Source organism: Nematostella vectensis, chromosome 14, assembly GCF_932526225.1.
Source record: "Nematostella vectensis chromosome 14, jaNemVect1.1, whole genome shotgun sequence".
Lineage (NCBI taxonomy): Eukaryota > Metazoa > Cnidaria > Anthozoa > Actiniaria > Edwardsiidae > Nematostella > Nematostella vectensis.
Window position 1 is genome coordinate 5,496,611 of NC_064047.1, and position 25,640 is coordinate 5,522,250.

Below are 25,640 nucleotides of genomic sequence, written 5' to 3' on the forward strand. Positions count from 1 at the left end.
AAATAAAATTGCCAAATTTCTAGCGTTCTCACTTTTCGCGTGATACGAATAGATCTCTATACCAGGTGATATATCTTCTAATACTTGTCATAATACGACATGATGCATGCTATGTTACAACAATCATGACTTTGTGGCCCATCATTTTAAAAACATTTTTGTCTTTCAAAATACCATCTAGGACAATGATAATCACAAAAAAGTTAAGAAGAAAATCGAGCTTAACATTTGTCTAGGAACTAGTATTATCCAGGTCTCTACATGTGCTGCTGACCTACTGTACAATGCGACATCATCCGGTATAATCGCGATGTATTTGCAGCTCTAATACAGTCTGACGTCATCCCCCACAAGGACAAAGGCCCCCCAGTAATACGGGTGACTGTATCGGTTGTTGTCGGCGATAGTGTCTTGAATGGTCTTCTTCAGACTGGCACTAGTAGTCATGCCGCTGGCCAGGTTTCGATAGAATTTCAACATGAAGTACTGAGTCGCCTCGTCACTGATCTTCCATAGCGTGGCTAGAACAGAGCGGGCGCCTGCAGCGAGGAAGGCACGAGTTAGCCCCATGACGCCCTCAGCTCTGATTCTCTCCCCTTTGCCGCTATGGCAGCAACTGAGGACAACCAGCTTCGCATTGATGCGACAGGCGCTCACTTCTTTCATCGTCAGCAGGTAATCCTCTTCTTCAACGAGAATTGGGTTTCTCGTCTCTGGAGCAACAAGGATTTTCCCTGTTGTCGCGTCACCATGTGAAGCAATGTGGATTACGCCGACACCTTCCTTGAGTCTAGACATGACAGCGTCTTTTGTTGCTTGGCGTGCAACCAAGCAAGTCACATTGGAAGTTACATCCGAAAGCACTTTACCGATTTCTTGGGCTTCCTTGCTTGCCATCGGGAGGTTTTGGAACACGCTGTTGAACGAATCCAGCCCCCATTGCTCATTCTTGAGTGACCATACAATGGCGTCTGATCTAGGGTTAGCGACAATAAGTGCGCCGCTACTGCAGTGCTTCTCTTCAGGACACATCTTCAGTAACTTTAGGGTCTTAAGGGATGGGCCAGTCCGAATGCAGTGCTTTTCTGCCAAGAAGGTTCCGTCAGGTGATTTCAAGGCTCCAAACGGGACCATAAAAGTCACACCTCCGGGAATAAAGACGACTTCCGGCTTGGTAAGCTGGTCCTCAATTGGCGAAATAAGGATCTGATACAAAACATTTAGAGGATCAAAGAATCTTGTTGCCACTGGGGCACTGGGTGTATGATTAGATTGGTGCAGTGTTTCAATGTCTTCCTCGTGTTCCTGAGGAACTTTACCGGAGGGACTCTCTTGTGTTTTCCCCGTGTCTTTTTTACTTGGACACTCACTGTCATCACTGGTGGCCTCCCATTCTTGTGGTTTTCCCTTGTCTTCTTTACTGGGGGAAAGCTTGGGTAGCTGGTACTCACTGTTATCACTGGTCGCCTCCCATTCTTGTGGTTTTCCCTTGTCTTCTTTACTGGGGGAAAGCTTTGGTAGTTGATACTCACTGTCATCACTGGTCGCCTCCATTTCTTGTGGTTTCCCTGTGTCGTGTTTAAAGTGGGGAGGAGGAAAATGCGAGACACTCTTTCCACCACTTGCCTGACTTTTTTTTGGAGGAGGAGCGTCCTCTTCCTCGTTGTTCTCGCTTGGTTCTCCCCTGACTCCTGTTGCCTTGCAAGACATCTCGCTTTCTGTTCCGTCCCTTTCTTGTCCTGCTGACACATGTGGCCGTTGAGACGCATCGCCGATATCCAGAGATCTATCTTCAAACGTCTCGTCTCTATTCTCATGGACGTGCTTATTCGCATTATTGATAAGCTGCTTTAAAATTTCATGGATGCGCGTTTTTACACCGCCACTGAACTGGGGAGCCGCGTGTTCCATGACTTCTGGTGATGTGGACTTCACTACTAAGGGCTGCCCAGTCGTTAGAGCAAACATGTGAAGGCGTTGGGGTGTCAAAGAGACAACAGCGAGTGAGGAGTCAGCGTAACTGGTCAGTGAGCTCAGATCATCACAGCTCGTCTTGTCTCTTGATTCAGTCTTCTGCAGTCCATGTTTCTCCAGGAGGATATCCCCGAGGACACGAGAGCGGCCTCGCTCGGACACTAACAAGGCCTGCTCTGCTTTATCGAGTAAAATCGAGACATCGACTAATTGCTGACACAAGTGGATTAAAGTATCAACGAACGTGATTTTTGAATCCGGTAAGCTCTGAATTTTTGTGAAACAGGATTCAAAGAGCTCAAAACTTTTGGTGAAATGTGACTCCGCATCTAAATAATTTTGTTTTTCACTGTACATCGATCCAATATTGCTATAAGTTTTTGCTTGATTGATCTCGTTACCAGTCCTTTCGTACACTTGCATGGCTTCTTGGTAGTATTTCATCGCCTCCTCGTAATTATCGAGACTCTTGTATACAGCACCAATATTCAGACGCACGCCTGCTTGGTCGCTCTCGTTACCAGTCCTTTCGTACACTTGCAGCGCTTGCTGGTAGTATTTCATCGCCTCCTCGTGATTACCGAGACTCCCCTGCAAAACACCAATGTTCTGACGCACGCCTGCTTGTTCGATCTCGTTACCAGTCCTTTCGTACACTTGCAGCGCTTGTTGGAAGTATTTTATCGCCTCCTCGTGATTACCGAGACTCCCCTGCAAAACACCAATGTTATGACGCACGCCTGCTTGATTGATCTCGTTACCAGTGCTAATGTACACTTGCAGGGCTTCTTGGTAGTATTTCATCGCTTCCTCGTAATTACCGAGACTCTCCTGCAAAACACCAATATTCAGACGCACGCCTGCTTGGTCGCTCTCGTTACCAGTCCTTTCGTACACTTGCAGCGCTTGTTGGTAGTATTTCATCGCCTCCTCGTGATTACCACGACTCCCCTGCAAAACACCAATGTTCTGACGCACGTCTGCTTGTTTGCTCTCGTTACCAGTGCTAATGTACACTTGCAGCGCTTGTTGGTAGTATTTCATCGCCTCCTCGTAATTACCGAGACTCCTGTATACAGCACCAATATTCAGACGCACGCCTGCTTGGTCGCTCTCGTTACCAGTCCTTTCGTACACTTGCAGCGCTTGTTGGAAGTATTTCATCGCCTCCTCGTGATTACCGAGACTCTCCTGCAAAACACCAATGTTCTGACGCACGTCTGCTTGGTCGCTCTCGTTACCAGTCCTTTCGTACACTTGCAGGGCTTGTTGGTAGTATTTCATCGCCTCCTCGTGATTACCGAGACTCCCCTGCAAAACACCAATGTTCTGACGCACGCATGCTTGCTTGATCTCGTTACCAGTGCTAATGTACACTTGCAGCGCTTGTTGGTAGTATTTCATCGCCTCCTCGTGATTACCGAGACTCTTCTGCAAAACACCAATGTTCTGACGCACGCATGCTTGCTTGATCTCGTTACCAGTGCTAATGTACACTTGCAGGGCTTCTTGGTAGTATTTCATCGCCTCCTCGTAATTATCGAGACTCTTGTATACAGCACCAATATTCAGACGCACGCCTGCTTGGTCGCTCTCGTTACCAGTCCTTTCGTACACTTGCAGCGCTTGTTGGTAGTATTTCATCGCCTCCTCGTGATTACCGAGACTCCCCTGCAAAACACCAATGTTCTGACGCACGTCTGCTTGCTTGATCTCGTTACCAGTGCTAATGTACACTTGCAGCGCTTGTTGGTAGTACTTCATCGCCTCCTCGTGATTACCGAGACTCCCCTGCAAAACACCAATGTTCTGACGCACGCATGCTTGCTTGATCTCGTTACCAGTGCTAATGTACACTTGCAGGGCTTCTTGGTAGTATTTCATCGCTTCCTCGTAATTACCGAGACTCCCCTGCAAAACACCAATGTTCTGACGCACGCATGCTTGATTGGTCTCATTACCAGTGCTAATGTACACTTGCAGGGCTTCTTGGTAGTATTTCATCGCTTCCTCGTAATTACCGAGACTCTCCTGCAAAACACCAATGTTCTGACGCACGTCTGCTTGGTCTCTCTCGTTACCAGTCCTTTCGTACACTTGCATGGCTTCTTGGTAGTATTTCATCGCCTCCTCGTAATTATCGAGACTCTTGTATACAGCACCAATATTCAGACGCACGCCTGCTTGTTTGCTCTCGTTACCAGTCCTTTCGTACACTTGCAGCGCTTGTTGGTAGTATTTCATCGCCTCCTCGTAATTACCGAGACTCTGCTGCACCCCACCAATATTCAGACGCACGTCTGCTTGGTCGCTCTCGTTACCAGTACTTTCGTACACTTGCAGGGCCTGTTGGTATTGTTCCAGCGCCTCCCTATGCTTGCCAAGATGATATAGTTTAATCCCCTTTCTGAAATAAACTTGAGCTTGTTCATCCCTCTTATCCATCACATTACCCATGATTTCCACTGTTGATCTATTACTCTGCCAAAAAAACTGTGGAAATGTGCTTATTCTTGTTTGATATTCCTTATTCTTTGTCTACTTGATGAGTTTCCTTGTTCTTGGTAGCCCGGCTTTGATAAATGCGACAATAAGATATTGGAAAGTCGAGAATTATTGCTCGCGTTGTAGTAGGGGTCTCTATTTTCCGGTGCCCACCATCTATCCGATTCACACTCGCTTTTCTGTGAAAGAAGACTGAACCCTGAAAAATAAGAAAGAATTGTGGGAATAAACATAACATGACAAGATTACTTTTTGCGTTAGTTATTACATTTTGTGTTGAAAGTTATTTCGTTAGAAGAACCTGCGGTAGAAAAGGTCGCTGCAATTAGCGATAAAAATGTAGAAAAGCGCCTCAAATGCAGTTTCGGATAAGATAAAATATAAATTAGGTAGCATAGTGTCTTTGATCATCCTCCCCCTTTCCAAAATTTGATTTTTTTTACGAACATATGGACCCCGCTTATTCATCGAATTACGATTTTTGCGCTTTAACAGATTGTTAACATGCATTACACACGTTCTATGACAGTAGCGTGATTAATTGTGGTTGGTATTTACGTTTGGGGTCGACAAAAAAACACTCTGAAAATTGAGATGGTATCAAAACGATTCGATACAAAAAAGTGGTTTCAAAGCGATATTAAAAGTATTTTAAGGTGGCCCGCGTCAATACAAAAGGACTGGTTTCCCAAAAAAATGACGCATTTTCGAAGCGCTCCCATGCAATCATTATTGGCGCGATTTCTCTAATTCTTCAAAATTCTTATGAAATAAACGTACTAGATTTAGAGTTTATTGAAGTACTAGTTTAAATCCAAACCAATTGCGGAATAATTGAGGTTAATCGAACGTTGAAGTTGGGGAAAAGCGACTGTGAGATATAATGATATTCCGTTGGGCCGATTTTGCTCATAATCGACTTGGAAAATTTGAACAGCACGTCTTGAATAATGATAAACATATTGCCAATCATTTCGTTCACGGAAAGAATACTACCATCTAAAAGCAAGAATTGATATGTCCCTTCATAAAAAAATTGTAAACATTAACTTTTGGAGTACGTGTTTTAAAGTTTTGTTTGATATTTACAAGAAAGGACTCGTCACTTTGTGACGATCATAAACGTACCAAAGTTTTACATACATTTTCACGGCATGTTAGAAAAATGCTTTGTTTTGTATCCACTACAATTTCTGTCTAGTTTGCTCAATTGAGCAACTCGTTTTGTTGCCCTAAGATCCTTCTCGAATCCTCGAATCTTCCCATTGAAAATCCACGGCTGATTACTTTCTGCAATGTTTTAGCAGTGATAAATATTTCAAGCTTTACTGCTAGACGGATCGAAACTCCTGTCAAGGATTGGTGTGGATGTAAGCGGCAGTGCGAGGAAACAGGCCTTGTGCAAACCATTTCAATGCTGTTATGTGATCATGATTATGAAGTTTGCATGTTTAGATGAAGAAAGATTCGATTAAATTTTCTGGTCATTTTGTGGTCACTTTTCGGATTGAAATTCCACCAATCCCATAGGAGCTCACAGAACTTACGTTATGGACCATCAATCACAGAGCGAGCTTTAAAAAACTTCTGGAAATCGGGAGAAATTTGTGTTTCTTTCTCGCTGAAAAACTGTTATCTTGTCTAGATGAAGGGAGATTTTGCTCTTTTTTCATCAGTCTGTAGGAAAGAAAACTTTAAAATAACCACCCACGATTGATGTTTAATACCTCATTAACGATATTTGATTAAAAGTATTAGACACATGCATGAGTTAGCCGATGAAAATGGATTCTTTGTGTGAGTCGTTCTTATGCGGGAGGGTGAAATGGCGGCGTTGTCGCCTTCTTTAAACGATTCTTCACCGCGGTGATCCTAGATACTAATCAGATACTAATCAGATACTAAAAACGGTCGGGGGGAACTTTATAAAAAAAATAATAAAAAATATCCATTTACCGGGTAAAATCAGCTAGATTCGATGGAAAGACATTATAATTATGTTTTTTTAAATTATTCACAGCATCTTCTGTAATTTGTGTAGATCCTAGAAGAATGTCTGATTAGAGTATTTTGTCTGGTTTCTGGTTTAGGCGCTGGCAAATTTCTATGCAATACACAAGAAAATAGTTATAATATACATTTTTAAAACGTTTCTATACCGATTTAGTGCTAAGTAATTGCTAAGTTTTCAAACAGTAAACGTTTACTTTTGTACTTTTTGGCGCCGACATAATGAATGTTGTCGACGGTGAAGAACACCCACTTGGAAGTCATGCTTGGATCACGCGCTTGGAAGTCACGCTAGCTACATCAACTACAGTAACTGCTCTACATCGCAAATTACGGAGAGTTAAATATAAACTGGACTCGAATTGACCTGAATAAGACCGAAATAAAATGAAATCATCCGAAAGAAGGGAATTTTTTTTTCTTTTGAGATCTGCTTCAGTTTTTGGACCAGTTTCTGTTCAAAAACGAAAAAAAGAAAAGAAAGAATGAAAAAAAATGTTCCTACCTAGCTGCTATTTATTCCAACCTAGCTGTTATTGATACGAACAAATCCAAATTCGTTACCCCGTATTTTTTTATTCAGTCGTATTATACTGTGTATGTGTGCGATCGCCTTTTGAATATTTCACGCTAGGGATGACTGAAATATAAATTTAGACTAAATCCGTTAAATAGCGGAAAAACCGCTGTAAAAAATATGTTGACGTATTTCCAGCCATACTGAAATACGTCAAAATGGTAATTTTGAATATTGTTTGTTCTCAACAATTACCCCCCTTGCTAATAGATTCTGTTTAGTATCTGATTAGTATCTGTTTAGTATCTAAGTAAGGGTTAGATAATGGACACGAGTGTTCTATGGGATTTAGGGCACGAATTAACAAAAATCAGCGAGTGCGCAGCACGAGCAGATTTTCGTTTCTAAGTGTCCTAAATTCCATAGAACACTCGCGTCCATTATCTAACTTTCTTAGAAAATTAACACTGCCACGAGATATTACGAAATGCTTTCATACAAGATGTCACTGGCAAATCAACATCTTTAAATGTAAAACAATTAAAATAATATCTTACTGTCGAAGGCCATTGCATGGTTGTCAACAAGGTATCAACATCGTTAGGCAATACTGACAGGTCAATTGTGTGCGAATAAAATTAGGTTTCTCGCTCTGATGAAATTCTAGTCATCGCTGCAAGACTCGAAGCAGGAGTGCTTGATTTTTCCGTCCCAGGAAAAGAAAGCGCGCGGTTTTAAAAACCATACGTCGAAAAGTAAGCAAAGAAAAACACGAAAAAGTACGCTCTGCAGACTTGAGAAGAAAAGGATTAACCGAGGTCTTCAGGTGTTCTTTGCTTCCTTCGCTGATCTATGTTGAAATATTTGTGAATAACTTTGATACTAGTAAACACAATTAACGTTATATTTTTGCTTTCTTTTTTTTTTCTAAAGGATGTGAAGCATTTCAGGATTTTGAATAACATTTCAGTGAGGTTTGTAGTTAGTAATATTTAAGTAGTCATCTACTGAGTGATTAGTATTTCCTGCGTTGCAGGAATTGTTTTCCTCCAGGAAAACAATGAAAACAAAGTTTCAACTTAGGAAATACTAATCACTTAGTAAATAACCACTAATTACTAGCTACATTCCCCACTAATTCCCTATTGTTCAATGCCCCCGCCGCTTGACACCTTAATTACTATGAGAGGGGGTTCAAATGGAGGGCGCTGATAGGTCGAGTGGCAGTGATCATATGGATAAATCAAAACTATTATCCATTAAAGGTTACCAATGCTTGGCTAATTTTACGAATAATTAGTACCCATAAGCCAGTTACCATTTTCCATTGCACTTACACCCTTATGTGAAATAGGTGTATTCCTGGCTTCAGGCGAGATGAAAATAGCTAACGCAACTTCTTTTGGTCCTTTTGATAGACACATTTTACTACAGGATTCAATGTTATTCTATTCATAGTATTGCGAGTACCAGGGTTACTAGGAGGTTTGCCTTTTGTTAGTCGTAGATTTGAGCGACCTAATTTCTGGTGCTTATTTTCCTTATGCGAAGCGTATTGTCTGTTCTCGAATGTGACGCGAATATGAATAATCAGTTCAGACAAAATTGCAGTTACTCGAATGGTTGTCGTTTCGGGACACTGAAGATCGAGGAAAGGACTTCTATTGAAAAATATCTCACATTTTACCGTTACTGATACTTTTACTAAAACACAACTAAAAGTAGCATTGTATTTGGCTTAGTCTATGTAGAGTTTGAGGAGGTATTTTATCTAAAGCTTTGCTAGATTTATTCCATGGTTTCTGTGTTGAAGTGGTAACCGATATCGTTCCTATTTACTCTAACAGTAGCATTGACCTATAGTAGGGATTTTGTTTCATCCGAAAGATTAGGTTATAATTAGATCTAGAGAACTTGATGTAGAATTTGGCCAACAATGTCACATAGCTGTAACAGTCACGGTATAGTTTGGCATATTTGTTTATTCATTGTAAGACTTTTCCGCGAAATGAAAATAGCTAGCGTTCCCAATTCTGCTTTTAAGACAAATAAGTCTTCAGGCATCGATGCTGTCCTAGTGCGAGTATAAATGCGGCCAAGCACCTTACCCTTGTTAGCCATAGGCCGAATCGTGTTCGATCATTTGCAAACATATGGTAACCAGCCCTTAACGTTGAACTCCTAGCTAGACTCGAGCTTGGCAAATCTCATCTAATGATTCATTGTGCGTTACATTTTTATAAACACTAAAATTCAAAAACACCGTTAAGAACATTTTCAGCCTTGACTGAAAATTAGACGTTCTTATAAAAAAGGGTGTAGTTTGAGTGTAGAGGAGCTTTTTTAAATTTATTTTGTTTCGATGATAAAACTATTATAATTGAAAAGAACCCCATTATTAGGAACATATAAGAAACTAGTAGGAATTTAGTAGGGACCAACTTAGAACCAAGAGCTTCAGACTTAAACGAAATGAAAATAGCTAGCGCTCTCAGTTTTGATAGACAAATTAGTCTTCAGAATCGATGTTATTCTATTCATAGTATTGCGTTGTTATGGTTATTAGAAACTTTACCTTTTGCCTGTCGTAGGTTTCGACGAAGTAATTTCTAGTGGTTCTTTTTCTTTATGGAATATTAGATGAATAAGGAGTCCTTGTAGTAAGCGTATTTGTCTGTGTTCGTTCTCGAATGTCAAGCGAATATGAATAATAAGTTCCTGTTTGAGAATCCCCTTTCGATCGCGTCCAAGTAGTCACGAGGCACCGAAGGTCGAGGGACCAAAGACTAAAAAATAAGGACTTCTAGTAAAAATATATCACATTTTATTGTTACTGATACTTTTACCAAAACACGTCTAAAACTAGCATTGTATTTGGCTTGGTCTATGTAGATTTGTAGGGGTGTTTTACTAAAGCTTTGCTAGATTTATTCCATGTTTTTGCTGTTTTAATGGTAACCGATATTGTTTTTATTTACTCGATAACATACTCGATACAGTCGAGACGGTGTTCCGTGTGAAAGATCACGCCCTGAAGTTAGATGTAGAGAATTTAATGTAGAAATGGCAAAACAACGTCACATAGCTGTAACAATCACGGTACAGTTTGCCATATTCTTTCATTTTTTCGACTTTAGTGAAAAATGGAAATAGCTAGCGGCAAATCAGTCTTCAGGTATTCGATTGTATTCTATTTACAGTATTGCTACCGTCAGAATGCTAAGCACTTTACCTTAGATAATCGTAGGTTTGAACGAAGTAATTTCTGGTGCTTCTTTTCCTTATGGAAAACTAGATAAGAAAAGAGTACTCACTGCTAGCGTATTTGTCTGTGTTCGTTCCCAAATGTGTCCACAAAATGAATAAATAGCAGTAAGAAACTAGTAGGAATTTAGTAGGGACCAACTTAGAACCAAGAACTTCAGACTTGAACGAAATGAAAATAGCTAGCGCTCCCAGTTTTGATAGACAAATTAGTCTTCAGAATCGATGTTATTCTATTCATAGTACTGCGGTACCATGGTTACTAGAAACTTTACCTTTTGCTTTTCGTAGGTTTCGGCGAAGTAATTTCTAGTGGTTCTTTTTCTTTATGGAATATTAGATAAATAAGGAGTCCTGGCTGTAAGCGTATTTGTCTGTCTTCGTTCTCGAATGTCAAGCGAATATGAATAACAGTTCCTGTTTGCGAATTTTGACAAACATTGCAGTAATTTGATTGGCTGTCGTGTCGGGGGTTCCCCTTTCGATCGCTTCCAATTAGTCACGAGTCACTGAAGGTCGAGGGAATTTTCCCGAACGGAAGAAGAAAAAAAAAAGGATTTTTAATGAAAAATAGATATCTAGCATTTTACCGTTACTGATTTTTAAAATAAAACAAGACTAAAACTAGCATTGTATTTGGCTTAGTCTATGTAGAGTTTGATGGTGGTATTTTATCTAAAGCTTTGCCAGATGTATTTCATCGTCGGATGGTTGTATCGATCATCCGTAAACTTTTTGTGGTCATTCTATGCTTTAGCAACACAACAATCCTTGGATCATATATATAATTCCGGTGTTCAACTTCCGGTTAAAGCCTAGTACTAAAAAAGGGCTGTAAAGTATACTTAAGCTACTTTCTTCAGAAAAGTCTTCCATGTGGGTTGAGCGTGCGCATTCAAGCTGTTGGTTTCCAAACCATAGTGAGCCTCCTCTACCATGTGCAAACAAAACAAGTAAAATGGTAGCAAAGCTCTAAATTCTCTTTGTTTTACTACTTGCCGATTCGCGTCTCTCGTACAAACACATGGCCCTTGCTTATTCATCGAATAAAGATTTTGTGCCTTTCTAGAATGTTAACATGCATAAAACACATTGTATGACAGTAGCGTGATCAATTATTGCGGGTTTTTTATTTTGTTTCCGGAAAGAATATGCTAAAAGTTGGCATGCTAGCAAAAACTTTCCGAACGGTACTATACCCAATAGTATTAAAACCAATTTTAATTACATGTTCATTCGGTACGGACACTTGACTCCGAACGCAGCGTCCGGATCGATTCCCAGTGATAGCGCTATTTTATTTCTGTTATTTTTTTATATATTTTTTAAATAATAATAATAATAATTAATTATACTGTCATGACATCGAAAAGAAAAAAAGATAAAAGGACATTTTTATGTACTCTCAGCATCTTGGATGTGTTCATTTGTTCAGTATAAATAAATAAATTTGCATTCACGAGTTCGCTCACAGAGCCTTTGAATTTTTATTATTAACTCGATAACATTAGCATTGACTGATAGGCGAGACGGGGTTTCGATTAGATCTAGAGAACTTGTTGTAGAATTTCCTAAAATATCAGGGGCCGCACACCGGAGGAATTTTCAAATTTTCCGACATTTTGTTTGTTTTTGTTTATTTTTCAAAAAGGGGGAAAAACCCTAAATAATCTTCTATGGCGTAAATTTCAGCTGAATTTCCCATGGGTTTGATAAGTGTTCAAGGCTGCGCTATCGTTCTACTACTCCTTTGGAATTCCACATTCTAATGACAACCGTACTGTGTAATTTTTGTATTTCACCAAATTATTTTTTATGAGCTCTCTTTTCAATTTACTTAAATTCCCTGAGGGTGAGGAAGTGCTACCAGACCTCCCCCTTCCACTCACGCCACTCTTTTTTTCAGCCCCCCCCCCCCCCCTTAAAAAAATGGTCTGCGGCCCCTGAAGATGGCACATAGCTCTAACAGTCATGGTATAGTTTGCCATTCTTAGAGGCTTTTTCGTTCCCACTTTTTGTAGTATTAGATGGGGTTCATGCACGGTTCGATCGCCTGCGATCTTATTCGATCGTGTTCGATTATATGGTAACCAGCATTTACGTTAAGCGACTAGACTCGTTGACTACGACTACGGACGGCTATGCTTCGGTTACGCTTCGGCTACGCGTCGGATTCTGGGGGGGGGATTTTTACTCAAGACACCTTAAAATTTCAGAGCCCCCCTTTCATTGTTATCATTTGTTTCGGTCCCCCCTTTTGAGAACCCCCCCTTATCGTCCTCAATAAACAAAAAAGTATTTAATCTTTAAAATAAATACTTCAAAGTGTTAAGTTCATCATTATATCAGAGTCTCACATCTCTTTTTCGCGAGCTTTCGATTTCGGCTTTCATCATTTCGTAATTTTTTTGCATGTAAAATCGTGTAAAAAGGGCTAGAAAAGTCACATGGTCCGTCCCTAAGGACGCCTGTGAATTAGCATACGTTTGTATATTTGTTTTTGTTAAGAATATTTTTCTGTATAAAAAGGGATAATGTACAACGACTAAACATTGTATGTATATCGTTTTTTTGGATTTACCCGCTCCACCACTGTTTAGAACTTATTTCCATTTGTTCCTGTTAACTGATCATAAACTGTATCCGTAAATCCAACTGTTATATACTGAAATCTGAAAGTATTTATATTATGGTTTATAAAGACAAAAAGTATTAAATACATGAATAGTTAGGCTTAATGTTAAATCTATCATCTATCATCTGTATTTGTGCTACACACTAGATCATATCAGTATAATATTAAAGCTGCAAAGTACGACTCCTTGAAAAATAATTCAGAGCCCCCCTTAGAGGACCTTTTTTTTTTCCGGAGCCCCTTCTTTTGGTGGTTAAAAAATTTGGAAGTCCCCACTCAATATCTTCCCTCTCTACCTCGGTGTATTTAATGAACACTCCCTAAACACAGACAGCGCGTCTCAAAACATTCTAGCCACATCAGAGAGGATTTCGTGATTTTATTTTTAGAATCTAACCAACAAACTTTGTTCCGTAAATTAAATGAATTTCCGTAATGCAAGCGTCTTAAAGGTCTCACTATTTGGTTTGTGTTACAGCTTCGTGTGACCCTCGATAAAGCGAACAACAAGCGTGACAAGCCCTACATTAGCCTAATTATCACGAACCTGACCACGACTGTCACCGTGAACACTTGGGACCTGTCCGTCAAGACCTCCCTGGGGTTTATACAACTGATCGACAATTACTTCCAAGGTAAAAACATGGAAACCAAGCTATAATATTGTACTACTGCTCGATTATTATTTCCAAGATAGAAACATGGGACTCAAGGTATAATATCATACAACTGCTCGACAATTACTTCCAAGGTAAAAACATGGAACCCAAGGTATAATTTCATACAAATGCTCGGTTATTATTTACAAGGTAAAAACATGGGAGCCAAGGTATAATATCATACAACTGCTCAACAATTTCTTCCAAGGTAAAAACATGGAACCCAAGGTATAATATCATACAACTGCTCAACAATTATTTCCAAGGTAAAAACATAGGACCCAAGGTATAATATCATACAACTGCTCGACAATTTCTTCCAAGGTAAAAACATGGGACCCAAGGTATAATATCATACAACTGCTCAACAATTATTTCCAAGGTAAAAACATGGGACCCAAGGTATAATATCATACAACTGCTCGACAATTTCTTCCAAGGTAAAAACATGGGACCCAAGGTATAATATCATACAACTGCTCAACAATTTCTTCCAAGGTGAAAACATGGGACCCAAGGTATAATATCATACAACTGCTTGACAATTTCTTCAAAAGTAAAAACATGCAACCCAAGGTATAATATCATACAAATGCTCGACATTTATTTCCACCACAACCTCCGCCGCCGCCGCCACCAGCACCACCAGAACATCCTCATCCACATCCTCCTCCTCACCATCATCTTCCTCATCATCATCATCGTCATCATCATCCTTATACTCATCATTATATTATTCATTCATTCATTCATTTTTTTATTCATTCATTTTGGCATTCAGTTGGATTTCTCGAATTTTTTTTCTTTGGGATTTGGTAAGATATTTTGGCTTGCTCTGTATTTTAAATTTCGTTACTGTCCTGTCAGATGACAGAGGGACAAGGTGCACACGTTATATTTCTCCACGCGCTAAATGAAAAATGTGGTAGCGCGCGCCTTGCTTGTGCGCCGTCATGAATCTCTAGGTCCCTATTATAAATTGACAGGAAATCGACATGGAAACTTACCTCAACAACCAACATGAAGCGCGCATTCTGTTATTGTAATATCTATTGTAATGCACTTGCAAACTTATGGAATGAATTTTAAAGATTCTTGTACGATGTTAGGTGATGATGGCAATGCCCTCGCTGTGTTGAGCTCGTCTGGGAATGATGACTGGATCTCAGTCGATTACGTCCAGGTACAGCTTACAAGTAACCAATAATCGCTGAGTGGAAGGGGTATGGATATCATCAAATGAATATTAGTAGGAAAGTGCCTCAACTTCAATGGATATAAATCTGTGGATATTTATATTTTCAAAATATTAAGATGTTGCATATCAAATACGACCAGCTAATAGTATCGCACAAGTTAGATCCAGAGTCCTAAACAGCCTGTGTCAGCCGTGTTTTGTTCTCCTAGCAAAGTGCCAAGTGGGAAAAAGCATTCATTTCCATCGGGTGATTTGCAGAAGCTTATGCTGATTTTTTTTATTGAATCTGGTAAATAAAGAATTAAACTTTGTTTTTAGATGGTTATTTCGAGATATTAGCACATGTGCCTTCCAATATTAGTTGTAAGCAATAACAAAGGCGTGGCTGACAAGGGTTCTTTAAGCCGATCTAAGCTTGTTTGACTTCAGGATCATATCCATTAATTCGCATGCCAATAATTTTCGTTTAACAGTACTTTACCGCTATTTTACTTACCCACAGATAGCCAGTTTATCAACATTTAAACTGTGCATTTCACGTTGTCATTTTAGGCAGACCCCAAGGGACCCGAGTTCTCCACCAAGTTCGAAAATACCCAGCAGTCAGTTCGCGTCAAATTCAGCTCTATTAAACTCACGGCCGTCAAGGAAGCGCTGGCTGCTTTCGAGATATTTTTACTTGAACTTCTTGAAAGGTGACTTATAATTATAGCGCTTCAGTCGAGATATTCGTACTTGCACTTTTTGAAAGGTGACTTATAATTAAAGCGCTTCAGTCGAGATATTCCTACTTAAACTTCTTGAAAGGTGACATATAATTAAAGCGCTTTAGTCGAGATATTCCTACTTGAACTTCTTGAAAGGTGACTTATAATTAAAGCGCTTTAGTCGAGATATTCCTACTTGAACTTCTTGAAAGGTGACTTATAAGTAAAGCGCTTTAGTCGAGATATTCGTACTTGAACTTCTTGAAAGGTGACATATAATTAAAGCGCTTCCGTCGAGATATTCCTACTTGAACTTCTTGAAAGGTGACTTATAATTAAAGCGCTTCAATCGAGATATTTGTACTTAAACTTCTTGAAAGGTGACATATAATTAAAGCGCTTTAGTCGAGATATTCGTACTTGAACTTCTTGAAAGGTGACTTATAATTAAAGCGCTTCAGTCGAGATATTCCTACTTGAACTTCTTGAAAGGTGACTTATAATTAAAGCGCTTCAGTCGAGATATTCGTACTTGAACTTCTTGAAAGGTGACTTATAATTAAAGCGCTTTAGTCGAGATATTTTTACTTGAACTTCTTGAAAGGTGACTTATAATTAAAGCGCTTCAGTCGAGATATTGGTACTTGAACTTCTTGAAAGGTGACTTATAATTAAAGCGCTTCAGTCGAGATATTTGTACTTGAACTTCTTGAAAGGTGACTTATAATTAAAGCGCTTCAGTCGAGATATTGGTACTTGAACTTCTTGAAAGGTGACTTATAATTAAAGCGCTTCAGTCGAGATATTGGTACTTGAACTTCTTGAAAGGTGACTTATAATTAAAGCGCTTCAGTCGAGATAGTCGTACTTGAACTTCTTGAAAAGTCAGGCACATGTGTGTTATCGATTAGTTAATTAGTGGAAGACTTGTTTTATTTTGATTTACCAAATTGAATTGAAAATACCTTAAAACTTTTCCAAAAATCAGCCGATGGAAAGGGGTACTTTTTCACAGTTGCTATTAAAGGTCTTGGTAAAGGTAAATTTGACACCACTGTTTGTTTTTGTGGTTTTTGCAAAACCTGTATCAATAGTTCTTAAACTTTATTTTTGCAAAAAGAGAAAATCCATATATCGCATTCTAAAGACGGCTAAAATGGGCCTTCGCTGTTTCCTGTGACCTGTTGACCGTGAATTCACGCCATATCTTTTACTTTTCTAGCGTATTATTTTAAGGCGAGAACTCGAGCTTGTCGGGCGTAACCTCGCAACGGGTTTTAAGATAGCGCCTTCAAATTTTCGGTATTTGATAGATAATTATGCCATGTCATAAAGTGTGTGAGGAATTTTCGATTTTACACTGAAGATCGCTTTTATAGCACTTTTCGTGTCCAAATTTCGCCAGAGATGAGAGTTCCAACTTTGATTCGTGATATTTTGATGACAGTGTCGAATAAAAAAAGTCCTCACACCTTTTAGTAAATCATCTATCTGTCATTGAGATGCAATTACGTGCAAATGCATGCGCAATAACGCGAATGTGCATTACGCTCTAGAGTAAACTCCTTACTTTTGAGTTTGATGCCTCAAACCTTAAACACGGAATTAACTATTGCAAAAATAAAACTTGCAGGAGATAATTCAATCTGTTATCTTTTATTTGATATATAGTTTGTACATGTTGCGGCGCGACAATATTTTTTTTTCCGCGGACACGTCGTTTACCTTTACCCAGACCTTAAAAGTGCTCTAAAAAGAATAGATATTACAGACGTTATCAGACACTGACACTGATTTTAAAAGAGGCATGAGCTTCGAGACATCTGTAATATCTATCCTTTTTAGCGCTCTTTGAAAATCTATAATCATGCTTGTTCGTCTATCACCAACCGCTGCAAGCCGCCATCAATGCTTCTTTGCATTTTTGCAGCGATGATGTTAAGACACTTACACCTCTGCTGCCAAGCAAGTTTCAACCCCTCGAGACCATAGAGGAAAACGAACAACTAGAAACACGAGCCATAGAACCAGGTGAGTTTGGATATAGATAAATGAGCCAATAACGCAAATTTGCTAGTTTTTCTTCTGAACAACAAATCATAGTCATAGTCATGGGTGTTACCGCTGACATCCCGGCTCATAAGAACGAAAACGCGTTTGTGCGTTGCTATAGAGTTAGATGGAGTTAACACATTAAACATTAAATGGTTTTACGAGTAACTTTTTTTTATTGGTATAGTATATAGAAGCAATGATGTCATGTGTGAGGTTATTTTGGGAAAGTCGGCTATAAAGAAATGAAATATTTAGAATTTGTGTAGCGCAATCTAACATATCGAGACAATCAAGTACATTTCGCATGTGAGATACGGACGGCTCCACGCAGCTTAAAGTCATGAGTGTAAGCACTGTAACTGAAGATATGAAATGGGCCAGCGCCCCCAGCGGTTTTACATCCTTCAATACATAATAAAATGCGATCCTAGTCCGAGAAGACAAGATATTCAAGGTCATCATTCTCCAATACTGGGATTTGAAATAAAGAGATTCCTCGTGATGCTTTCGGCTTTGTGAAAAATCTCAATCCGGATCGTTTTTTTAAAAGCACAATCGGAATGGGTGGCCATGGAAACAACGCTACAAGAATACTGTAAATACAATGACAATTGTACAGCAACGGTATGGGAAAAAAGATACAACGACAATTGTACAGCAACTGTATGGTCAAAAAGATACAACGACAATTGTACAGCACTACTGTATGGTCAAAAAGATATGACGACAATTGTACAGCAACTGTATGGTCAAAAAGATACAACGACAATTGTACAGCAACTGTATGGTAAAAAAGATAAGACGACAATTGTACAGCAACTGTATGGTCAAAAAGATACGACGACAATTGTACAGCAACTGTATGGTCAAAAAGATACGACGACAATTGTACAGCACTACTGTATGGTAAAAAAGATACAACGACAATTGTACAGCAACTGTATGGTAAAAAAGATACGACGACAATTGTACAGCAACTATATGGTAAAAAAGATACAACGACAATTGTACAGCAGCTTTATGGTCATAAAGATACAACGACAATTGTACAGCAACCGAATGGTCAAATAGATACGACGACAATAATACAGCAACTGTGTGGTCAAAAAGATACAATGACAATTGTACAGCAACTGTATGGGCAAAAAGTCTACCCCTCAGTACAGTACCTGCTTGACTGAGTTTACCTTAAGGAAAACTCTAATAAAGAAACCTCCATGTTTTGGTTAAGCCATTCGATTGAAAAATTACCCATCTAATTTCAGTCAATCGAGAAGTAGTAGACATAGCGATCGAGGCCCACGTGGAAAAGATCAGCATCAAAATGGTGTCCAGACAAAAGCTTGTAGGATGTGTGCATGTGAAAGGTAAGCTAACAATTATACCGGCTAAGTTAACGAAGGCCAATCACGCCTTCTTTAAAGACTGTTGATCATCCTTTCCTTTGGTATTGTTTGCATGTGAAAATATAAGTCTTTTGATGGCTTTAAAAAGTACGATACTTTTTGACGATATATTTGATTGAAAGTACTTTATTTATTTTATTGCTTGAATAAGCCGATCGAAAAGGACTCTTTGTGTGACTTGGCCTTCTATAAACGGTTTTTCAGCCGCCATTTTGTAATCCTAGCAAAATATGGTGTGCGGGAAAGCATCTGTTCATTGACTGATCTGTAAATGAATTATACAACTTTGCTTTTTTTTAGATTTAATACCATCTTTTTGTTAAAAAATTTAACAGTATAAAGGTTTGGTGACATTTGAATCTTCAAAAGTCGCAATAATTATGCTAAGTCTAAGGAGTTTAATGTTTATCTTTAAATCGTAGGTCTTAAAGTTAAAATCGAGCAAAGGGGACCCGAGACCAAAATCGTGACTATGTAAGTAGGCTGGTAAGACCTGATTTATGCTCATGGTGAAGTGGTGCGTTGAAAGCAAATAGTCAAGTGGTAAAATAACACTTTAGGGTGTGGCATTCAAGGGTCGGTTGGCTCTATACACCAATAGATAACATTTATCCGGCACTTCAAAAACCGAGGTCAAACGACAGGGCTATGACAAATGATTTCTTTGCGCAAATGCTGCGAACAAAGAGGCTGAGGGGTGGTCTTTCAGACCCAGCAGGCTCGACATGGCCTCGAAACTACAGGCGTAAAATACATCACTTCAACCTTGTGTTGGCCTAACCCTAACCCTGGCTCAACCAGGTCTACTCATAAGACCTACTGTAATCTTTCTTTTTTACGCCTAATCAGTTGGCGGAGACTTTCTACAGCTTATCTGTAGCCCTTATAGTCATATCACTGATTTATCCAGGTTTTTGTTTTCTGAACTTGCTCTTGTGTTTTTTCAAATGATCTTTTCCGTAGGCTTAAAGATCTTGGAATTACAAATGCGATGGCAGGAACTTTCTACCCAAAGGTACAAAGCATTAACTGGGTCTTCTTGTCTATTGTACCTCCAACGTGGGAAGAATGGAAGCTCCTATCCCCTAAGGAGTGTCGCCCAGAATGTCATTTGCCTCCTTGTTTACATTGAAAATTACATAAATCCGAATGATTCAAGTTCATGGGCCGTATGGAAGCTCGAGCTCTATAAAACGGCCCAAGCAAACTATGACAAGTATTTTGAGCGATTCGAGACATTTTTTCTTGCAAAGTGTTGCCTTGTTTCTGAGCTGGCCATACGGGGGTATACATTCCGCTATCAGCCAATAGGAGCGTGTGTAGTAATTCTTTAGTGCAACAAATACAGGGGTAAAGGTGTAAAGTAAGATTCTCTCAGTGACTTAACAACAGTAATTAAAACATTAGTGTTGTAAAGGTATATTTCTTAGAAGTTATCCTTTCAATAAGGACATAATGGGTCATATACTTTTTTAGACCAATCCTTCCGTGATATCCATTTAGAGTTTCCTTCGACCACCCTGTTTGTCTTCAAGGGCGGCTATCCCCCCCTCCCTTACTACCCGTGAAAATGATTTCTTTTTATGGAATTGGGGGTTCTCGTATAATATGACGTACTTCTTTACCCTATTCATGATATCCCTATATTCCATATTTCGACATACTCTAACTCCCATGAGTTTTCTCTGTCTTAGATTCTTTGCTTGGAAGATAACACAGTATTCGAATGTGAGGTATGTGTATTTCCTGAAACGACTTCATCATGCAGCTGGGATGAACCAAAGATATCTATCCTTCAGTTGATTTACTGACTGAGTTACAGTCAGTAAATCAACCATGAGAACATTTGCTATCCACTAACCACAAAATGTTCCCGCTACACTCCTACTCACCTCAGTGATTTGAATAATTTAACAGCTATATACTCATAGCATATCAACACTGTTTCAAAGTGATTTAAAAAAGTGCTTTTATATTTAAGGAGCATTTATTTGAAAATACAGCAGTTTATTTGCAAGGAAACCTCAAAATACCAATCTATGAATGAAGTCTCACATATTATTGACGATATTTGATTGATAATATCTTGGATACTCGCTTGAATTGGCCGATATGGAAAATGGATGCTTTGTGTGACTCGGCATTGAGCGGGATCATAAAATGGCGGCGTCTGATTATTTGGAAACTGACTAGCATCATGTCCTCAGATTACACTATTTGACAACAAGAGCAACTCTGTCAAAGACCCATTGGCCGTGGATGTTCTCATCGACCTCAAAATTGGCAGATTCAAGTTTGTGTTCTTGAGTGGTTTCACTGCTCATATGCAGGTTAGCTTACAAGACTTCGTGATGTGGGGTTTTTAGCTAAAAGGGTTTTAGCATAATATTTGCATAGTGATGGTATAGTTTGCTCTTTGGGCAAGGTTACCTTACGAGATTTCATGATGAGGGGTTTGGAATTAAAATGGTTTCAAGACAGTATTTGTAGAGAGAGGGTGTACCTTGCTCTGTGTGCTGCTAAAGCTCCCACGAGTTTTAGTTTTTGTATTCCGGATTTCAAATCACCCTGATTACCAAAGGCAGGTGGTACAGAGTTTCTTAGGCTACAGTCTAATTAAAAATAATTTTCCTTCTTAATTACGCTAAAAGTGCTTTGCTTGGTCAATTCTTGTGATCTACTCCCTGTTAAAGCCGCATTGTTACCAGTTTACTTCCGGAGGTCCGACGGAAACCTCAACCGTTAAAAGACAAAAAAATCTATTAGAATCCGAAATATTTAACAGGCCATCCGCTCTAAATTATCAATCACAACCTCAAAGAAACTTCCAATGGACACACTGCTTTCAATATTCTGAAATATTTTTCGCGTTTTCCGTTAAAAATCATCGGATATTGTTAGGTAATCGACCGGAAGTAGACAATGCGGCTATAAGAAAACCCGGCCAATTGACGTTTGGAAATTTTGGCTGCTGCCCAAATCGTTGGAGCAAAAGGGATACTCTTCTTTACAAAAAAAATTTTTTTGAAAGAGTAGAAAAGCTGAAGAAATTGTTTTTCTTGGTTATGGATATTTAATGCTGTGAACAATCACAGTGCAATGGATTCTGAGTATTATAAATGAGCTTCTTTAAATGTGTCCTTGAAAGGTTATATATGCTGCTGCTGATCACACTCATTGTTGCCATAGCACTGACTGAATCTGTTGGTTTCTTTGTTTGTAGAGTTTTGTCCAAGCCCTGATCAGCCCTGAGACCATGTCATACGCGCAAAACATCACGCAGAACGCTCTAAAGACAAAGGTAATGCAACACTCTTTTACCTAGCTCAAAACAGACATCGTCACAAAACATCACACAGAACGCTTCAAAGACAAAGGTAAAGCAACACTCTTTTACTTAGCTCAAAACGGACATCGTACTAACAAATATGCATGAGATGCTGGGGTAGATAGATATGTGTTAAGCTAGTTAGCATGATTAAAGAATAGACGCCATAAATGTCTCCTCTACACCTATTTCAAATAAGGTTCAAGTGCACTAGGTTGCACTCAAAAATCGATGTATTGTAACCCAAGGTATCAATTCAATATTCTTTTAGGCGGCTATTAATATTATCGTGTTGACAGAATTCATAGTACCCCTATAGTTGAATATATAAGTATACAATACTACATATTAAGTAACTATTTCAAATAAGATTGCACTCAAGAATCAATGTGTCGTAGCCCGGTGTGGCTCATGGTTAGCATATAAATGGCTTAATCCTGGTCTCCTAAAGCCATGCGAATGGTCACGAGCACATGAATGCTACAATTTTTTAAGCCTGGGCTTGTTTTTCTTTATGCTTATCCGCTTATTTACTTGATGACCATAAAACACTTCAGATCATGACAAAGATTCTCCAAGTGCAACCTTGATTTTAAATGGGTGTATGATTGCGTCATTATTCATGTGACAATTCAGAGGGTGTTGCATTGGGCATGTAAGAATAGAAAAGATCATGTCTTATATTTGTTTGAAGCATATGTTTGAAGTTGTTCTGAGCTCAGCTCCTTTCCATGTATACTATCGCAAATGCTGTAATCTTAAGCTTAAGATATGAAAATTGGATACACTTCCCAAGACCTTTTTTGTATTGATTACTTAGTCATGACCTTTTTGTCCTCTTTAGGCTAAAAGTCTTCAAGAACGTGGCACTAAACTTGGTCTAAGCATCAACGTCCACGCGCCAAAGCTTGTAATCCCTGGACACTCAGGGTCACGTGACATGCTGGTAGCTGATCTTGGCAACCTTGAAATTAACAACGCGATAGAGAAAACCCGTCATGGTGTTTTGATTGACAACATGGTAGTGACGCTCAGCTCGTTTGAAGTGAGATGGTAAGTCTTCTTTGCATGATACTTAGAAATATGGGATATGCTTTACGTTTTTCATTGCGACGTGCGCTAGCGTGGCCACCTTGCAAATTTTCTGAAGTAAGCCACTCTTATATCTAATACGCTAAGGAAAAAGTGTGTGGCATCTCTCACGGACAAAAGGAGCAACTAGAAAACACAAGAACCACACGACACGAATCCACACGAATGACAATCCCTAGCCAATAGGAGTGTGGCCCGAGAAGCTGCAATTAAACCATTTTTAGCCAGAGAAAGCACTCGCAAACGCGCCATTTTAAAGCTCTCCACAGAGGCCCAAAAAGTATTTCTAACTCACAGCAAAAAACACCATTGACGTCCAGAACTTCGTGGTTTTCAAGCAAATTACAGTTAATGTTCAGGCGAAAAAAGAAAAAATAGAGCACAATTGTTGACAGGATATCACTTTTTGTTTGCGTTTGCACGACAACAAGGGCACGCATTTTGTAAACAATCATTTCAAAGGGGTTTTAAAACTGCCACAATAATATCGATTAAATACTTAAATATTAGATTAAACTATAGAATAAAAACTGGTTCCAAACAACTCTCAACTTTCATTTGTTGTTAGATATAGTTCTGATATCCTATCGGTCCATGTTTTCTTCGTAAATATGACTTAACAAAACAAATCTCAATCTTAGCCGATCATATAAAGCGACATGCCTTCGAATCACATTTCACAGAAAGTAGTATGGAACCCACCACCAAACATATAAACAAGACCGGGCCGATAAAGCAAGGATTCGTGCTTTTCAATGCCCATAATAAAAATGTGTAGGAAAAACTTTGATTGCATTTGACTTGAATGTAGGACGGCGAACTCGCATGAATTCCCCGCCAAACACTCAGGGCCCCAATAAGGCCGAGAAAAGTGGAGAAAATGTTTTGGGCGTAAAAATTTTTTATAGAATAAAATATAAATAATTTAAAATGAAACTTGATATACTAAAACACAGAGGTATAAATTAATTGCCCCCAGAAAGGCCGAGAAAAGTGAAGGAAATATTTTGGGTGTAGGTTTTTTATAGCGTAGCATATGCAATTTCTGTGATCGATCAGGTTTGTATGTAGACGTTCGCTGAATTTGATTTGTAATAAATATCGGTAGCAATCCTGTTATATTGGTTTATTTCTAATATTATAAAAGATCCTATGCTTCAAGTTTTGGCAAAACATGGAGGATTGGCAAACCATGTATTTTTTTAAATCTTGGGCTTGCCATTGTCATAAAATCGACTTGTTGATATCCCATTGTTTCGTAGCTTCTCCGAGGAAGAGAATGTGTTCAGTAATCACTTGGTGGAGCCAATCAGGCTTGATATTGTGGTGAGAAGAAGACTTGACCCAGCCGCATCACACATTCCACTCATTGAGGTGGATGCCGTTCTTGAGCTACTGCAGGTTAGTGATGGTGATGATGAGGCGGTTGTAAGGATGGTGGTGTTGGGATAGTTATAATGGTGGTGGTGGTGTTGAGTTTGTAAAACGGCGGTAGCAAGGGTGGTTGTGGTGATGTCAGGTTGGTTATGGTGGCTTTTAGGGTGATGTTAAGGCGGTGGCAAGGGTGGTGGTGGTGTTTGGTTACTTAATATGGTGGTGGTGGTGTTGTGTTGCTTATGGTGGTTATTGGGGTGATGTTAAGGTGGTGGCAAGGGTGGTGGTGATTGACGTAATGATGAGGCAGTGGCAAGGTTGGTGCCAAGGGTGGTGGTGGTGTTGGGTTACTTATATTAGTGGTGGTGGTGTTGAGTTGGTTATTGTGGTTTTTGGAGTGATGTTAAGGCGGTGGCAAGGGTAATGGTGGTGTTGAGTTGCTTGTGGTGGTTATTGGGGTGATGTTAAGGCGGTGGCAGGGGTGGTGGTTGTGTTGTTGAAGGGTAGTAGTATGATAATGATGATGATATGTATTATGTATTTGCTGTAGGTTAACCTGGCCACACCCGACTTCAAGCTTCTAATGATGGTTATTAACAAGAACCTGACCGAAGGAATCAAAGGTACAATCTGCCTTAAAGAATGTCGATCAACCCACCCTTTGTTGTTGCTTTACAGTTGAAACTACAACGGTTTATTTGCAAATAACTTCGAAATAACAATACTCAAAATGAACTCTGATATGTTGCTAACAATATTTGATTTGCTCAAGTATCAGCTGTGGGATTTGAAGATCCTCGCTACATTGTAGTTGACGTTGTTGACTTGGACCCTAGTACTATATACCCTAAGGTACAGTATCGCCAATTATTGTACGCTGGTCACGTCATTCATTTACCCTAAAAGGTTGTAACAG

The 25,640-nt window shown here is 39.2% G+C and overlaps 1 protein-coding gene across 4 annotated transcripts in view; it reads left to right on the forward strand.

Annotated features, from left to right (window-relative positions):
* LOC116620249 (intermembrane lipid transfer protein VPS13A-like) overlaps nt 1-25,438 on the forward strand; it is a 57,838-nt gene extending 32,400 nt beyond the window's left edge. The window contains exons 35-47 of one of the 4 annotated variants that reach the window (XM_048721949.1): nt 13,384-13,540; nt 14,674-14,747; nt 15,315-15,457; nt 17,400-17,500; nt 18,790-18,891; nt 19,353-19,404; nt 19,894-19,945; nt 20,625-20,663; nt 21,138-21,260; nt 22,154-22,231; nt 23,103-23,311; nt 24,613-24,751; nt 25,275-25,438. In XM_048721949.1, the coding sequence (XP_048577906.1) occupies nt 13,384-13,540; nt 14,674-14,747; nt 15,315-15,457; nt 17,400-17,500; nt 18,790-18,891; nt 19,353-19,404; nt 19,894-19,945; nt 20,625-20,663; nt 21,138-21,260; nt 22,154-22,231; nt 23,103-23,311; nt 24,613-24,751; nt 25,275-25,406 (1,401 nt within the window). In that variant the 3' untranslated portion in view covers nt 25,407-25,438. The remainder of the gene's footprint in view (nt 1-13,383; nt 13,541-14,673; nt 14,748-15,314; nt 15,458-17,399; nt 17,501-18,789; nt 18,892-19,352; nt 19,405-19,893; nt 19,946-20,624; nt 20,664-21,137; nt 21,261-22,153; nt 22,232-23,102; nt 23,312-24,612; nt 24,752-25,274) is intronic. The other 3 variants (XM_048721950.1, XM_048721951.1, XM_048721952.1) reach the window with 3 other exon arrangements.
* Nucleotides 25,439-25,640: the final 202 nt, after the last annotated feature.